Source organism: Ranitomeya variabilis, chromosome 2 (genome assembly GCF_051348905.1).
Source record: "Ranitomeya variabilis isolate aRanVar5 chromosome 2, aRanVar5.hap1, whole genome shotgun sequence".
Classification (NCBI taxonomy): Eukaryota; Metazoa; Chordata; class Amphibia; order Anura; family Dendrobatidae; genus Ranitomeya; species Ranitomeya variabilis.
In genome coordinates, this window is record NC_135233.1 from 265,399,178 (window position 1) to 265,416,980 (window position 17,803).

Here is a 17,803-nt window from a genome sequence, read left to right on the forward strand (position 1 = left end):
GGGCGCGGAGGGTCATATTGCAGAGCGCGGAGGGAATAATGGCGGCCACATGAGGTCTGCTCTGTGATTGGCTGCAGGAAGCCGAAGCTTCACGTGGTAACAGCATGGAGGATCTGCCGGAGGATGTGCGGGGCTTCCTGGAGACACACCCGGCCCTGGAGCTCATCCCCGGGAACAAGGTGCCAGTACCCTCCCATAGGGACAGGTCCCCCCGGTGCCGCAAAGACCCCGCGGCCGGCGACTGTCCTGTGTTCCTTGCTGTGTTTTGGGACCACCCTGTGACTCCTGCCCCCCATGCTTGTAGGTGCGGTTCTCGGTGACGGGCCACGAGCTGCCGTGTCGTCTCCCCGAGCTGCGGAGCTTTACTGAGGGCAAGAAGTACCAGCGGCTGCGGAGCCGGCCCCGCATGTTTGACTACAGCAGTTTTGAGCCTCATATTGTGCCCAGCACCAAGAACGGGTCAGTAGCGGGCGGAGGGGCTCCGGTGACGGGCTGCCGGCTCCGGTGACTTCCTGCTAACCGTGCCTCTTCCCGCAGACATCAACTGTTCTGTAAACTAACCCTTCGTCACATCAACAAGGTCCCAGAACACGTAGAGCGACATGTACAGGGGAAACGCTTCGTCCGGGCGCTGCACAGGTGTAAGTATCTGCCCCCTCCTCCGGCCGCACAGGTGTAAGCATCTGCACCCCTCCTCCGGCCGCACAGGTGTAAGCATCTGCCCCCTCCCCCGATCGCACAGGTGTAAGCATCTGCCCCCCTCCCCGATCGCACAGGTGTAAGTATCTGCCCCCGGCCGCACAGGTGTAAGTATCTGCCCCCTCCCCCGGCCGCACAGGTGTAAGTATCTGCCCCCGACCGCACAGGTGTAAGTATCTGCCCCCGACCGCACAGGTGTAAGGCTATGTGCACACGTAGGAAATGTGGTGCAGAATTTTCTGCACTAAATCTGCATCTGCAGATTTGATGCAGTTTCTGTGCAGTTTCTGTGCAGTTTCTATGCAGATTCTATGCAGATTCTGTGCAGTTTCTGTGCAGTTTCTGTGCAGTTTCTGTGCAGTTTCTATGCAGTTTCTATGCAGTACAATGTAAATCAATGTGAAAAAAAAAAGCTGTGCACATGGTGCAGAAAAATCTGCAGCAGAAACGCTGCAGAACTGCACAAAAGAAGCGACGTGCACTTCTTTGAAATCTGCAGTGTTTCTGCGCAGATTTTTCTGCACCATGTGCACAGCTTTTTTTTTTCCCATTGATTTACATTGTACTGTAAATCACAGTGCAGTTCTGCAGCGTTTCTGCAGCAGAAAAATCTGCTGCAGTTCTGCACCAATTCTGCACTAAATCTGCATCGTGTGCACATACCCTTAGTATCTGCCCCCTCCCCCGACCGCACAGGTGTAAGTATCTGCCCCCTCCCCCGACCGCACAGGTGTAAGTATCTGCCCCCTCCCCCGACCGCACAGGTGTAAGTATCTGCCCCCTCCCCCGACCGCACAGGTGTAAGTATCTGCCCCCGGCCGCACAGGTGTAAGTATCTGCCCCCGGCCGTACAGGTGTAAGTATCTGCCCCCGGCCGCACAGGTGTAAGTATCTGCCCCCGGCCGCACAGGTGTAAGTATCTGCCCCCGGCCGCACAGGTGTAAGTATCTGCCCCCGGCCGCACAGGTGTAAGTATCTGCCCCCGGCCGCACAGGTGTAAGTATCTGCCCCCGGCCGCACAGGTGTAAGTATCTGCCCCCGGCCGCACAGGTGTAAGTATCTGCCCCCGGCCGCACAGGTGTAAGTATCTGCCCCCGGCCGCACAGGTGTAAGTATCTGCCCCCGGCCGCACAGGTGTAAGTATCTGCCCCCGGCCGCACAGGTGTAAGTATCTGCCCCCGGCCGCACAGGTGTAAGTATCTGCCCCCGGCCGCACAGGTGTAAGTATCTGCCCCCGGCCGCACAGGTGTAAGTATCTGCCCCCGGCCGCACAGGTGTAAGCATCTGCCCCCGGCCGCACAGGTGTAAGCATCTGCCCCCGGCCGCACAGGTGTAAGCATCTGCCCCCGGCCGCACAGGTGTAAGCATCTGCCCCCGGCCGCACAGGTGTAAGCATCTGCCCCCGGCCGCACAGGTGTAAGCATCTGCCCCCGGCCGCACAGGTGTAAGCATCTGCCCCCGGCCGCACAGGTGTAAGCATCTGCCCCCGGCCGCACAGGTGTAAGCATCTGCCCCCGGCCGCACAGGTGTAAGCATCTGCCCCCGGCCGCACAGGTGTAAGCATCTGCCCCCGGCCGCACAGGTGTAAGCATCTGCCCCCGGCCGCACAGGTGTAAGCATCTGCCCCCGGCCGCACAGGTGTAAGCATCTGCCCCCGGCCGCACAGGTGTAAGCATCTGCCCCCGGCCGCACAGGTGTAAGCATCTGCACCCCTCCCCCGGCCGCACAGGTGTAAGCATCTGCACCCCTCCCCCGGCCGCACAGGTGTAAGCATCTGCACCCCTCCCCCGGCCGCACAGGTGTAAGCATCTGCACCCCTCCCCTATCTGCCCCCTCCTCCGACCGCACAGGTGTAAGTATCTGCACCCCTCCCCCGGCCGCACAGGTGTAAGCATCTGCACCCCTCCCCCGGCCGCACAGGTGTAAGCATCTGCACCCCTCCCCCGGCCGCACAGGTGTAAGCATCTGCACCCCTCCCCTATCTGCCCCCTCCTCCGACCGCACAGGTGTAAGTATCTGCCCCCTCCCCCGGCCGCACAAGTGTAAGTATCTGTTCCCCTCCCCTGGCCGACCGCACAGGTGTAAGTATCTGCCCCCCTCCCCGGCTGCACAGGTGTAAGGATCTTCCCCCGGCCGCCCCGGTGCAGGTGGCTGCGCCCTCTTCCCCTGGACAAGGCCGCTCACCTTTTACCCCCTCGGTCAGGGCCAGAGGTTTATAGGGGTGACTTAGAGCGCCCACGGTGGATTGGGGCATTAGTGGGGAAAGCTTAGTGTTACATAGCCAAGGGTCAGTAGTGATTGGCAGCGCCACGTGTGCCCACCATGGGTTGGGGGTATCGTACTTTGGTCCTTGTTGCCGTGTGTGACCCTTCTCTTCTCCACTAGATGAGGATTGTCAGAAACGCGGGGTGGAGTTTGTTCCTGCTTGTTTACAAAGAAAGAAGAAGCAGCGCCCCCCAGAGGATAAGCAAGCACATGGTGAAGGTGACGTGTGGGCCCCTAATGACGGCGGCCAATCCGAACACAGCGACTCCGGGGACAGTATGAGTGACCTGTACCCAGGTAGGGTAGTGACCACAGCACTGGCACAGACATTTTGGGATGGGGGCATCCTGTGTACTGTAGCTGATGGCTCCCACAATCACAGCACGGACTGGTGCGCTAGGGAGAACCTGGGAAATGCCGGCCGTGGCCATGTTTGCTTTCATCATCTTGATAGCTGTTTGCCATGTCTCTACAAGCGGCACTATCATGGGCACTGTCGGCGTTGTCAGTTCTTCCTAGCTTCCACCCCTGGGGGCGGCACTGTCGTCATCGCAGCCTCTGTGTGCCCCAAGGTGTCAGCAAACATCGAATATCTGGAATATCGCTTCCATTACTGCCGTATAGCATATAATTAGAAAATGAAGGTACTTGGCACATTCATTCTCCAGTTCATCTGAGCCCACCAGCCACGACAAGGTGACCACTCTGTGATGGGACCCTGATATTATTTATTACTTCATCCTGGAGGTTCTGGTCAGTTATTTGTCGTCCATTATTGGAGGTGACCGCAGGGCTGGTGCTGTAACTGCCTTCAGCGGTGAGAACAGGGCGGTAGACTGGCTTTAGTAGTCTGGTATCGACCTTTCTGATGTGTTCTCACCGCAGCTGCTGTCACCGCTGAGCAGTGAAGTCATCACAGCTGCGCTCTGCACACTGACTCCTGAAGGACTTATGTCTGCCATCAACCTAAAAAAACAATGATGATATGTTCTATGTGGCAGAAATCCAGCTTTACATCTCAAATGTCCAATGTCTGGATTCATCATGGCACACAGGCTGCCGCATTCTTCTCTGTGTATATTATGCAGTCACAGCAGCTTGTACCTGTTCACACTTGCTGTATTTTATTAGGAAGGGCTGGTCAGTTTTTTTGTTTTTATTTTCTGTTACTATCAGAGGTGACAGGAATTTAGGGAACAAAGGACTCTCATCATGCAGGTATATGAGACTTCAGTAACATGCAGGTTGCACCACATAATCACAATGCTCTGCCGACCTCTTCCGGCCTCCCTTTCCCTTTCCTCACAGCTCTGCCAAATCCGGCTTCCCTTTCCCTTCCCGTAGCTCTGCCACCTCATCCGGCCTCCCTTTCCTTTCCCTGCAGCTCTGCCGACCACCTCTGGCCACCCTTTCCTCACAGCTCTGCCGACCACCTCTGGCCACCCTTTCCTTGCAGCTCTGCTGACCTTCTCAGGCTTCCCTTTCCTTTCCTGGGCTATAGTCTGTTCATAAATGACTGAACGGATGGGGGAGGGGGTGTGTCTATATGTAAAATCGTCCTTAAAACCCATCCTGCGTGATAATATAGGTGAATCTAATGAAAATGTAGAGTCCCTGTGGGTGGAGATAAGGGGAGGGGGAAAAAATAATAAATTACTGATAGGGGTTTGTGTTAAATCTCCAAAAATAATGGAAGCAACAGAGAATATCCTTGTAAAGCAAATAGATGAAGCTGCGACTCAAGGAGAAGTCATTATTATGGGGGACTTCAACTACCCTGAAATAGATTGGGGAACAGAAACCTGCAGTTCCAGCAAAGGTAATCGGTTTTTGACAACTATGAGAGACAACTACCTTTCACAACTGGTTCAGGACCCAACAAGGAGGGGGGCACTGCTAGACCTAATAGTAACCAACAGGCCGGACCGCATAGCAAATATAAGGGTTGGGGGTCACTTGGGGAATAGTGATTACAAAATAATAAGTTTTCATGTATCCTTTAATAAGATGTGTGGTAGAGGGGTTACACAGACACTAAACTTCAGGAGGGCAAATTTCCAACGGATGAGAGAGGATCTTGGTGCAATTAACTGGGATGATATCCTGAGACATAAAAATACACAAAGAAAATGGGAGACATTTATTAGCATCCTGGATAGGACCAGTGCACAGTATATACCGTATGGGAATAAACAAACTAGAAATAGGAGGAAACCAATATGGCTAAATAGAGCTGTAAGGGGCGCAATAAGGGACAAAAAGAAAGCATTTAGAGAATTAAAGGAAGTAATGTAGTGAGGAGGCATTAAATAAATACAGAAAATTAAATAAATTCTGTAAAAAGCAAATCAAGGCAGCAAAGATTGAGACAGAGAGACTCCTTGCCAGAGAGAGTAAAAAATAATCCCAAAATATTCTTTAACTACGTAAATAGTAAGAAACTAAAAAATGATAGTGTTGGCCCCCTTAAAAATAGTCTGGGGGAAATGGTGGATGAGGATGAGGAAAAAGCCAATATGCTAAATGACTTTTTTTCATCAGTATTTACAAAAGAAAATCCCATGGCAGACAATATGATCAGTGATAACAAAAATTCCCCATTAAATGTCACCTGCTTAACCCAGCAGGAAGTACGGCGGCATCTAAAAATCACAAAAATTGACAAATCTCCGGGCCCGGATGGGATACACCCCCGAGTACTGCAGGAACTAAGTACAGTCATTGATAGACCATTATTTGTAATCTTTAAAGACTCCATAATAACAGGGTCTGTACCACAGGACTGGCGTATAGCAAATGTGGTGCCAATATTCAAAAAGGGGACAAAAACTGAACTCAGTAATTATAGGCCAGTAAACTTAACCTCTACTGTGGGTAAAATCCTGGAGGGCATTCTAAGGGATACTATACTGGAGTATCTGAAGAGGAATAACCTCATGACCCAGTATCAGCACGGGTTTACTAGGGACCGTTCATGTCAGACTAATCTGATCAATTTCTATGAAGAGGTAAGTTCCGGACTGGACCAAGGGAACCCAGTGGACGTAGTGTATATGGACTTTCAAAAGCTTTTGATACGGTGCCACATAAAAGGTTGATACATATAATGGGGATAGGGGAAAATATGTGTAAGTGGGTTGAGAGCTGGCTCAGGGATAGGAAACAAAGGTTGGTTATTAATGGAGCACACTCGGACTGGGTCGCGGTTAGCAGTGGGGTACCACAGGGGTCAGTATTGGGCCCTCTTCTTTTTAACATTTATTAATGACCTTATAGGGGGCATACAGAGTAGAATTTCAATATTTGCAGATGACCCTAAACTCTGCAGGGTAATCAATACAGAGGAGGACAATTTTATATTACAAGATGATTTATGTAAACTAGAAGCTTGGGCTGATAAATGGCAAATGAGCTTTATTGGGGATAAATGTAAGGTCATGCACTTGGGTAGAAGTAATAAGATGTATAACTATGTGCTTAATTCTAAAACCCTGGGCAAAACCGTCAATGAAAAAGACCTGGGAGTATGGGAGGATGACAAACTCACATTTAGTGGCCAGTGTCAGGCAGCTGCTACAAAGGCAAATAAAATAATGGGATGCATTAACCCCTTAAGCCCCGAGGGTGGTTTGCACGTTAATGGCCGGGCCAATTTTTACAATTCTGACCACTGTCCCTTTATGAGGTTATAACTCTGGAACACTTCAACGGATCCCAGTGATTCTGACATTGTTTTCTCGAGAGATATTGTACTTCATGTTAGTGGTAAAATTTATTCGATATAACTTGAGTTTATTTGTGAAAAAAACGGAAATTTGGCGAAAATTTTGAAATTTCGCAATTTTCCAACTTTTTATGCCCTTAAATCACAGAGATATGTCACGCAAAATACTTAATAAGTAACATTTCCCACATGTCTACTTGACATCAGCACAATTTTGGAACCAAAATTTTTTTTTGTTAGGGAGTTATAAGGGTTAAAAGTTGACCAGAAATTTCTCATTTTTACAACACCATTTTTTTTTTTAGGGACCACATCTCATTAGAAGTCATTTTGAGGGGTCTATATGATAGAAAATACCCAAATGTGACACCATTCTAAAAACTGCACCCCTCAAGGTGCTCAAAACCACATTCAAGAAGTTTATTAACCCTTCAGGTGTTTCACAGGAATTTTTGGAATGTTTAAATAAAAATGAACATTTAACTTTTTTTCGCACAATTTATTTCAGCTCCAATTTGTTTTATTTTACCAAGGGTAACAGGAGAAAATGGACCCCAAAAGTTGTTGTACAATTTGTCCTGAGTACGCTGATACCCCATATGTGGGGGTAAACCACTGTTTGGGCGCATGGCAGAGCTCGGAAGGAAAGGAGCGCCATTTGACACTTCAATGCAAAATTGACTGGAATTGAGATGGGACGCCATGTTGCGTTTGGAGAGCCCCTGATGTGCCTAAACATTGAAACCCCCCACAAGTGACACCATTTTGGAAAGTAGACCCCTTAAGGAACTTATCTAGATGTGTGGTGAGCACTTTGACCCAACAAGTGCTTTACAGAAGTTTATAATGCAGAGCCGTAAAAATAAAAAATCATATTTTTTCACAAAAATGATCTTTTCGCCCCCAATTTTTTATTTTCACAAGGGTAGGAGAAGAAATTATACCACAAAAGTTGTTATGCAATTTGTCCTGAGTACGACGATACCCCATATGTGGGGGTAAACCACTGTTTGGGCGCATAGCAGAGCTCGGAAGGGAAGGAGCGCCATTTTACTTTTCAATGCAAAATTTACTGGAATTAAGATGGGACGCCATGTTGCGTTTGGAGAGCCCCTGATGTGCCTAAACATTAAAACCCCCCACAAGTGACACCATTTTGGAGAGTAGACCTCCTAAGGAACTTATCTAGATGTATTTTTTAGCCCCCAGTTTTGTATTTTCACAAGGGTAGCATGATAAATTGGACCCCAAAAGTTGTTGTCCAATTTGTCCTGAGTACGCTGATACCCCGTTTGTGGGGGGGAACCACTGTTTGGGCGCATGGCAGAGCTCGGAAGGGAAGGAGCGCCATTTGGAATGCAGACTTAGATGGATTGGTCTGCAGGTGTCACGTTGCATTTGCAGAGCCCCTGATGTACCCAAACAGTACAAACCCCCCACAAGTGACCCCATATTGGAAACTAGACCTCCCAAGGAACTTATCTAGATGTGTTGTGAGAACTTTGAACCCCCAAGTGTTTCACTGCAGTTTACAACGCAGAGCCGTAAAAATAAAAAATCCTTTTTTTTTTCCCACAAAAATGATTTTTAGCCCCCCAAATTTTTATTTTCCCAAGGATAACAAGAGAACTTGGACCCCAAAAGTCGTTGTCCAATTTGTCCCGAGTACGCTGATACCCCATATGTTGGGGTAAACCCCTGTTTGGGCGCACGGGAGAGCTCGGAAGTGAAGGAGCACTGTTTTACTTTTTCAATGCAGAATTGGCTGGAATTGAGATCGGACGCCATGTCGCGTTTGGAGAGCCCCTGATGTGCCTGAACAGTGGAAACTCCCCAATTCTACCTGAAACCCTAATCCAAACACACCCCTAACCCTAATCCCAACTGTAACCTTAACCACACTCCTAACCCTGACACACCCCTAATTCTAATCCCAACCCTAATCCCAACCGTAAATGTAATCCAAACCCTAATTTTAGCTCCAACCCTATCCCTATCCCTAACTTTAGCCCCAACCCTAACCCTAACTTTAGCCCCAACCCTAACCCTAACTTTAGCTCCAGCCCTAGCCCTAACCCTAGCCCTAATGGGAAAATTGAAATAAATACATTTTTTTCATTTTATTATTTTTCCCTAACTAAGGGGGTGATGAAGGGGGGGGGGGTTTGATTTACTTTTATAGGGTTTTTTATATCGGATTTTTATGATTGGCAGCTGTCACACACTAAAAGACGCTTTTTATAGCAAAAAAGATTTTGCGTCTCCACATTTTGAGACCTATAATTTTTCCATATTTTGGTCCACAGAGTCATGTGAGGTCTTGTTTTTTGCGGGACGAGTTGACGTTTTTATTGGTAACATTTTCGGACACGTGACAGTTTTTGATCACTTTTTATTTAGATTTTTGTGAGGCAGAATGACCAAAAAACAGCTATTCATGAATTTCTTTTGGGGGAGGCGTTTATACCGTTCCACGTTTGGTAAAATGGATAAAGCAGTTTTATTCGTCGGGTCCGTACGATTACAGCGATATCTCATTTATATCATTTTTTTATGTTTTGGCGCTTTTATACGATAAAAACAATTTTATAGAAAAAAATAATTATTTTGGCATCGCTTTATTCTGAGGACTATAACTTTTTTATTTTTTCGCTCATGATGCTATATGGCGGCTCGTTTTTTGCGGGACAAGATGACGTTTTCAGCGGTACCATGTTTATTTATATCCGTTTTTTTGATCGTGTGTTATTCCACTTTTTGTTCGGCAGTATGATAATAAAGCGTTGTTTTTTTGGCTCGTTTTTTTTTTTTTTTTTTTTTTTTTTTTTTTATTCTTACGGTGTTCACTGAAGGGGTTAACTAGTGGGACAGTTTTATAGGTTGGGTCGTTACGGACGCGGCGATACTAAATATGTGTACTTTTATTGTTTTGGTTTTTTTGGGTTTTTTTTTAGATAAAGAAATGTATTTATGGGAATAATATTTTTTTTTTTCTTCTTTATTTAGGATTTTTTTTTTTTTTTTTTTACACGTGGAAATTTTTTTTTTACTTTGTCTCAGGGGGGGACATCACAGATCGCCGATCTGACAGTTTGCACAGCACTCTGTCAGATCGGCGATCTGACATACAGCCGTGCAGGCTTACCAGCGCCTGCACGGCACCCGGAAGTACTCCCTGCAGGACCCGGATGCAGCCCCACGGCCATTTTGGATCCGGGGACTGCAGGGAGGAGACGCTCTGTACAAGGTGAGTACATCGCCTTGTACCGATCGTCTCAGGGAAGCCCGCACGGAGCCCCCTCCCTGCGCAATGCTTCCCTGTACCGCCGGTACACTGCGATCATGTTTGATCGCAGTGTGCCGGGGGTTAATGTGCCGGGGGCGGTCCATGACCGCTCCTGGCACATAGTGCCGGATGTCAGCTGCGATAGGCAGCTGACACTCGGCCGCGCTCCCCCCGTGAGCGCGGCCGATCGCTATGACGTACTATCCCGTCGAGGTGGGAATTAAGGCCCACCCCACCTTGACGGGATAGTACGTCATATGGGATTAAGGGGTTAAAGAGGCATAGATGCTCATGAGGAGAACATAATTTTACCTCTATACAGGTCACTAGTGCGACCACACTTAGGGTACTGTCACACAGTGGCACTTTGGTCGCTACAACGGCACGATTTGTGACGTTCCAGCGATATAGTTACGATAGCACTGTGTCTGACACGCTACTGCGATCAGGGACCCCGCTGAGAATCGTACGTCGTAGCAGATCGTTTGAAACTTTATTTCGTCGTCAAGTGTCCCGCTGTGGCGGCATGATCGCAGCGTGTAACAAAGGTGTGCACGATATTCCCAATGTCCCGTATGACTTCTACATCGCAACTACGTCATGAAATTATCGCTCCAGCGCCGTGCATTGCAAAGTGTGACCGCAGTCTACGACGCTGGAGCGATAATCAAGCGACGCTGCAACGTCACGGATTGTGCCGTCGGAGCGATCAAAGTGCCACTGTGTGACAGTACCCTTAGAATACTGTGCCCAGTTCTGGTCTCCGGTGTATAAGAAAGACATAGCTGAACTAGAGCGGGTGCAGAGAAGAGCGACCAAGGTTATTAGAGGACTGGGGGGTCTGCAATACTAAGATAGGTTATTACACTTGGGGCTATTTAGTTTGGAAAAACAAAGACTAAGGGGTGATCTTATCTTAATTTATAAATATATGCGGGGACAGTACAAAGACCTTTCTGATGATCTTTTTAATCATAGACCTGAGACAGGGACAAGGGGGCATCCTCTACGTCTGGAGGAAAGAAGGTTTAAGCATAATAACAGGCGCGGATTCTTTACTGTAAGAGCAGTGAGACTATGGAACTCTCTGCCGTATGATGTTGTAATGAGTGATTCATTACTTAAATTTAAGAGGTGACTGGATGCCTTTCTTGAAAAATATAATGTTACAGGGTATATACACTAGATTCCTTGATAGGGCGTTGATCCAGGGAACTAGTCTGACCGCCGTATGTGGAGTCGGGAAGGAATTTTTTTTTCCCCAATGTGGAGGTTACTCTTTGCCACATTGGTTTTTTTTTGCCTTCCTCTGGATCAACGTGTTAGGGCATGTTAGGTTAGGCTATGGGTTGAACTAGATGGACTTAAAGTCTTCCTTCAACCTTAATAACTATGTTACTATGTTTCTCCTCAGCTCTGCCGACCATCTCCGGCTTCCTTTCCTTTCCTCGCAGCTCTGCCGACCTCCTCCGGCTTCCCTTTTCTTTCCCTGTAGTCTGACGACCTCTTCTGGACTCCTTTTCCACGCAGCTCTGCCGACCTCCAGCTTCCTTTTCCTTCCCCTGTATCTCTGCCGACTTCTTCTGGCCACCCTATCCTTTTTCCGCAGCTCTGCCGACCTCCTCCGGCCTCCCTTTCCCTTTTCCCGCAGCTCTGCCAACCTCCTCCAACCTCCTTTTCCCTTTCCCTGCAGCTCTAACACTTTTTGGTCCCTACAGCTCATATGTTTTCAAAGAAAATCCCAGCGGAGGAGGAGAATGGCAGGTTGCAGTCCGCCAGTGATGAGGAGATGGAAGTAGACAAAACTTTGTGCAGCAGCAATAGGAAAAGGTCACAGGTGAGTGTACACATGAGTACTGGACGGGGGCTCTCTGCTGGGTACAGCACTGTCCTCTAGAGGAGGCATTCCACTGGACCGAACCCGGCTGATTTCAGGATTGGCTCCTTGTGGTTGGCTGTGGTACTGCAGCTCTGTCCACCTATAATACCGCACACAGGCTAGAGGGGTTGACACTACCTATTTTCAGATGCTGAAAGATCCCCTATTTCCTTTGTGTAAGACTTCATTGTGATGGAGGTCGTGATTGAGCCTCCACTTCTAGATTTCGACCTTTTTACTATGATCATGTGTTCATGTGGCTTACTAGTACAGGGGCGTGGCTTACTATGACATGGGTGTGGTTTGCTATCAGGGGTGTGGCTTACACTCACAGGGGTGTGGCTTAGCAGCGTTTGATACAATATCAGGTCCTCGTCATCGCAGGAGACCAGGAATGTAGAGTGTGCCTCAGAGGATTGTCTGCAGCGTGTGCAATGAGTGACGTCCTCGTGGTGTGACCCCTCGTTCTCTTCAAGATTCCCACTAGACTTGGAGACTTGCAGAGGGGCGACGTTACCGTGTGCAGCAGGAGGTCCTAGCAGTGCGGCGAAATATCACGGCCCGCTTTCTTGTAATTCATTTGTTAGAATCGGACACAATCTGCCACTGGCACGTCCGGCTGCTGCTTTCTGGCAAGCGGGCAGATTCGCCGTATGTGCACTTGGGTCATTTACAGATTTACAATTTGTGGAGCTGCAAAAAGCTAAAGGTTAATTGATTGACAGAAAGCAGAGATCTCAGAAAAAGCAGTGAACGTGACAGAACTTCCATTGTGTCAGATAAAGCCCTTTTACCTCTTCCCTCCTGTGCTGTAGTTCATTCCTGGGTATCGCTATACTGTGGCGCTGTACAGCCGGCGAGGGACAGTAAGCTGCGTGTGTTGTATAAGCCAGGTCTGCCATGGGGTGTGCCCCACTGCTCCTGCATTGTACATGACTAGTAATACGCAGGGAGAAATGATCCCGCTCCCGGCACGTCACCGGTAAAACAGGATTCTTTATTCTATTTGGTTAAAAGCAGGTATGTACCCAGACGGAATTCACATACTGTTCATGTGAGAAGACCGGGGACATGGGGAGAATCATATAATCACCAAGATCAAGAACACGCTCTGTTAGAAACGCGTCTGATGATGATACGATTCTCCCCATGTCCCCGGTCTTCTAACATGAACTGTATGTGAATACTGTCTGGGCTTTAACCAAATGGAGTAAAGAATCCTGTTTCACCTGTGACGCGCCGGGAGCGGAATCATTTCTCACTTCGTGTTATATTGAGCGCCTGCAGCAGCGCTGATCAGACTCCCGAATCTAATGCAGCTGGGGGAGGAAGAGCGGATTTTTCCTGTTCCATTACTAGGAAACCTGTGGATATGGATCACTGAATAAAACGCATCGGATGTTTCTACCGCAGTGAGTCAGCGTGCCTGGCCCCTAAGTTCATGAGTAGTCCTCTGTGTAAGCACTGCGCCGGCCCCCTCAGTTCATGAGTAGTCCTCACTGTAAGTGCTGTGCCCCGCTCCCGGGGTGGTCGCTCCGTGCCCCGCTCTTGGGTTGGCTGCGCTTTGCCCCGCTCCCGGGTTGGCTTCACTCATAGTCTTCATGTACCTGTTTTCATTGTATGCTCTCTGTTTGCAGAAACAAAATGGATCTTCCCAGAAGAAATTCAAGTCTCATCACAAGAAGCCAAAGATGAGTAGGAAGCTCTAGGCTCGGCAATTTGCTGCTTATATTGTGTGTCAGACGGCGAAATAAAGTGTGTGTTTGTTGATGCAGCTTCTTAGAGCCACTCATTGTGTCTTCACCTGCACACAGCGTCACTGGGAACACAACAAAACAGACTGTGCTCCGCACTCTGTACAACTATAGATACAGCTTCATTGTCCAGCCTCCCTACCCCCTGGTGTATAAAGTCAGGCCCCACTGCTCCGTGCTCCCCCTTCCCCCCCTAAGTATAATAATGTCCAGCCATGTTACCATTCTGGTGCGTAGCGTGCGGCCACATTGACACCCCCAAAACAGGTGTATAACGTCCAGTTCGCTGTATAGGATCCGACACCCCCCCAGTGTATAACATCTGACCACATTGTCCCCAGGGGTATATCCTCTGGCCCATGCCTTGTCGTCTGCCTCTAATAATGTGTGACAGAGTGGCTCATTTTATGCCCACAAATGCTATTTGCTGGATATTGTTGTACAGTAACGTCCAGAGACCCCAAGCAAGGATTACCTTAAGTGCAAGGAGGCAGAAAAGTACTTAGTATACACAAGAAAATAGAAGGCTAAAGGTGTGTTTTGTTTTGTTTTTTTGCATACTTGTCTCCTTTGTGGTCTATAAAGTTCTAAAGTAGCATGAAATGTATAAATATATACACACAGTACTGCATTTTTTACTTTAAATATTTTTTATTGTGTTAACATTGATATGAAAACAGAGCATTCCAATTATGTTCAATAATGACAATAAAAGTAGTTGACTTCGTAACTTAATGCTATAGTTGAAGATTAGTATATAAGTACCGTACAGCCAGCTTGATGAGGCATTAATATATGCTCTATAATGAACCAAATTATGTGTGTGCTATTGGCGAAGAAAGGAGGGTGGAAATAGAATGAATGGGAAGGAAAAGGAGGTGGGGACAAAAGGGGGGAAAAAAGCACTGCTTATTGGAATCAGCACTTCAGAGAAGACCACATCTACCACAACAATGTCTTTTAAGTATTATTTTTGGGCAACCAGATTGCCAGGTCATTCCCCTCACTGAATAATATCCAACATGTCTATTGGCGATGGAAAGCTTAGAGGTTAGTGATGAGCGAGCGTGCTTGTTACTCCGAGTATCTTGGGCATGCTCGTAGTTATGGTTGTGTCGCCGCAGCTGCATAATTTGCGGCTGTTAGACAACCTGAATACATGTGTTGATTTCTCCGCCCTAAAATGGTCCTTGCACAAAATGTTTAAGATTGGATGTGCACAGAAGCCTCATGGCTGCGGATTTTGGGTAAATGCTGCACCTTTTGGGCCTAAGTCAGATTTCTCACTAATATGGGCACTCAATGCACACATTTCTTATTGTCTTTCTCATAAAGGGAGTTATAATGATACAGACCAAAGGCTGAGGGTATTGGATCACTGCCTGCACCCACCCTTATCTATTGTGAACAGGTAAGTAAAGCAGGTTATCTGATGGAGAGCAGACAGAGTGTGGACATTGAGTAATTAACAGGTAGCTGTCAATGTGGGATCACCATTTGTGCCATCAGGTGTCCTGTATGCCCCTGATGGCACATAAATGATAAATGCAGGGGCATCAATGCATTCATGTGGTGTAGCCATTCTGTCTGTAAGGTGAAGCAATATTTTAAGTTTTTTTTTTTGTTTTTTTTTGTTTTTTTTGTATAATTCTAGTTTGACACACTCTACTGTATATTGATATATCTATCATCCGGAAACGTTTGGTAGCTGGAAACCAACAGGAACGCAATATCTCCCTGAATTATGGATATATCATATTCAAGGGTGCAGCTGCATTGGGGCCCAGAGGTACGGGGAGTGGGGGGCGCGTTGACACCAATGACTATTTCAGCTGAATGTAAGTCTGGGGATGCGCATTCAGCTGAAATGTTCTGTGGCACAGAGACCCGCCAGCCGCTGGCCAATCAGAGGCCAGCCGCTGATGTCAAGGTGCTTAGCAGTGATGTCATGCGCAATTGAAAGGATGCTGAAGTCAGCTCCCGGCTGTAGACGAGGAGGACCACGTGTGGGGTGGGACACTGTAGGAAGGTGACCACTATTGTTTTTTTAATGTATTAGAGAAATGAATGGTGTGTTTTCCCAGGATGGGACACATTATACCAGGAAGGGATCCAGGATAGGACACATCCCAGGAATGGGTCCAGGATGTTGAGCATTATACCAGGATGAGGCACATTATACCAGGAAGGAGACCAGGTTGGTGAGAACTTATCCAAGGAATGGGCCCTGTATGGAGGACATAATTACTGGAAGGGGTGTCCCTTATTACGTACCATCCTCTCTAGTTATGTATGGGTGGTCCATTATTACGAAGTGTCCTCTTATGTAGGTAGGTGCTACTTACCTGCCTATCGTGTCTAGCGCCGTTCATTGCCACCACAGAGCGGTCACAGAGTGACGTCATCGACAGAGCAGCAGTTTCTCTTCCGCTCCGCTCTGTTGACAGGGCGGGACTTCGACATCATTTTGATTTTTAGCATGAATGCGAGCAGACACACAGAGGGCAATGTGTATGGTGCTATGTGTGGTGCCTCAATGCACCTTCGTAAGCCTTGTGGTTTTGTTTTTATTTTCCCTTGGGCATCATTCAAACGTCCGTATTTTGCGTACCTTTTATTTTACATGATTTTCACGGATAGCACACGTGCCAATGATAGTCTATGGGGTCATTCACAAGTCTGATTTTTAATTTTTTTTTTTCTTCTCTCAGACCTAGTGGTCTACGAAAAATGTCGAACACATGTCCGATTTTAATCAGTGTTGTGTCAAAATCAGCAATGCCTGCCAATGGGTCTGTTAAAAAATTGGACTGCACTTGGATTATATCCAAGTACAATACAACTCTCACAGATTGTCAGAATGGAGCAGGTGGAGTAATTATTATTTTTCATTTCTCCATGTATAAGAAAATTGGAAAACACTCGTACCAGACTGATTTGAATCTGATCAGAATAATTGTTGGGGTTTTTTTTGGGTTTTTTTTCGTACTTAAAAAAAATCGGATGTCGGACTGAGGCTTTAGGAGTAGTGTTCTAGCAGAGAACATAGTCTTCAGGAAGAATCAGATTGGCCATGTTCTGTGCACCTCATATGAAGCCTCCCATACATTCGTACAGATTATACATTTGTTTTTAAATGTTCTATTTTTATTAGCTTTTGCAATTAACTTAATAAAAAAGGTCCCTGCAAAGATGTATGTGTAAATATAGCTATGGCCAGTAACTTTGACTAGGTTCAGCCTTCATGTTCCAAATCATGGTCACATCTACTGCTGTTATGGACCGATAGTAGGGAATTTTTGCAAGGAATTACAATTTTTGTGGCTTTCTACTATTTTTTGCTACTATGTTGGTTCTCTATTTTACGATGGATATAAAACATCTGCACACACTTGTTAAAAGTTCAGATTTTTATTATAAAAAACAAAAACAAAACAATTATACCAAGAAGAATCACTTCACAACTTTTTCACTTTTATCACACATAATCTGCATAATTCAATTGAAAAATTAAAATCTAAAATAATGTGGCTGCATGTATTTGCACATCCTTAAACTTATACTGTGTTAAAGTACCCTTTAAATTTATGGCAGCATTTTTTGGTATTAGACGATCAGCATGGACATCTCAAATTGGAAATCCTTGCCAACTGAAAGGTTGTTGTTTTTTTTGCTAAATTGAGTTATATTTAGAACTGAACATAATTCCCTCCACCTTGACTAAAGTCCCAGTTCCAGCTGCCAAAAAACAGCCCCAAAACATAATGCTGCCTCCAACATGCTTTACTGTGGGTATGGCTGTCTTTTGGTGATGGGTAGTGTTGACCTTGCACCAAACATACCTTTTGCAATTATGATCGAAAAGTCACCCTTGGTCTCATTAGACGTTAACATGATTTGGCAAAATATAGCTGGGCTTGCATGCTTTTCTTTGTAAGAAAAACATTCTTTCTTGCCACCATACTCCACAGGCCAGACTAATGAAGAATACAGGAGATTGTTGTTACATGCAGTATGCAAACAGAACTTGCCAGAAATTCCAGCAACTCTTTCAATTTTACCATGGGTCTATTGGTAGCCTACCAGACCAATTTTCTGCTGGTAATTACATCAATTTCTGAGGTCGTCCGGTTCTCGGTAATGGTCCCTTTTGTGCCAAATTTAAGTCACATCTTAGTGACTGTCTCCACAGTTTT

The 17,803-nt window shown here is 46.8% G+C and overlaps 1 protein-coding gene across 1 annotated transcript; it reads left to right on the forward strand.

Annotated features, from left to right (window-relative positions):
* Positions 1–23: 23 nt before the first annotated feature.
* SURF2 (surfeit 2) lies at positions 24–13,627 on the forward strand. The gene is made up of 6 exons (XM_077284896.1): positions 24–179; positions 305–459; positions 538–641; positions 3,085–3,261; positions 11,693–11,811; positions 13,491–13,627. The coding sequence occupies exons 1-6, from the start codon at positions 105–107 to the stop codon at positions 13,560–13,562; spliced, it is 702 nt and encodes a 233-aa protein (XP_077141011.1). The 5' UTR covers positions 24–104; the 3' UTR covers positions 13,563–13,627.
* Positions 13,628–17,803: the final 4,176 nt, after the last annotated feature.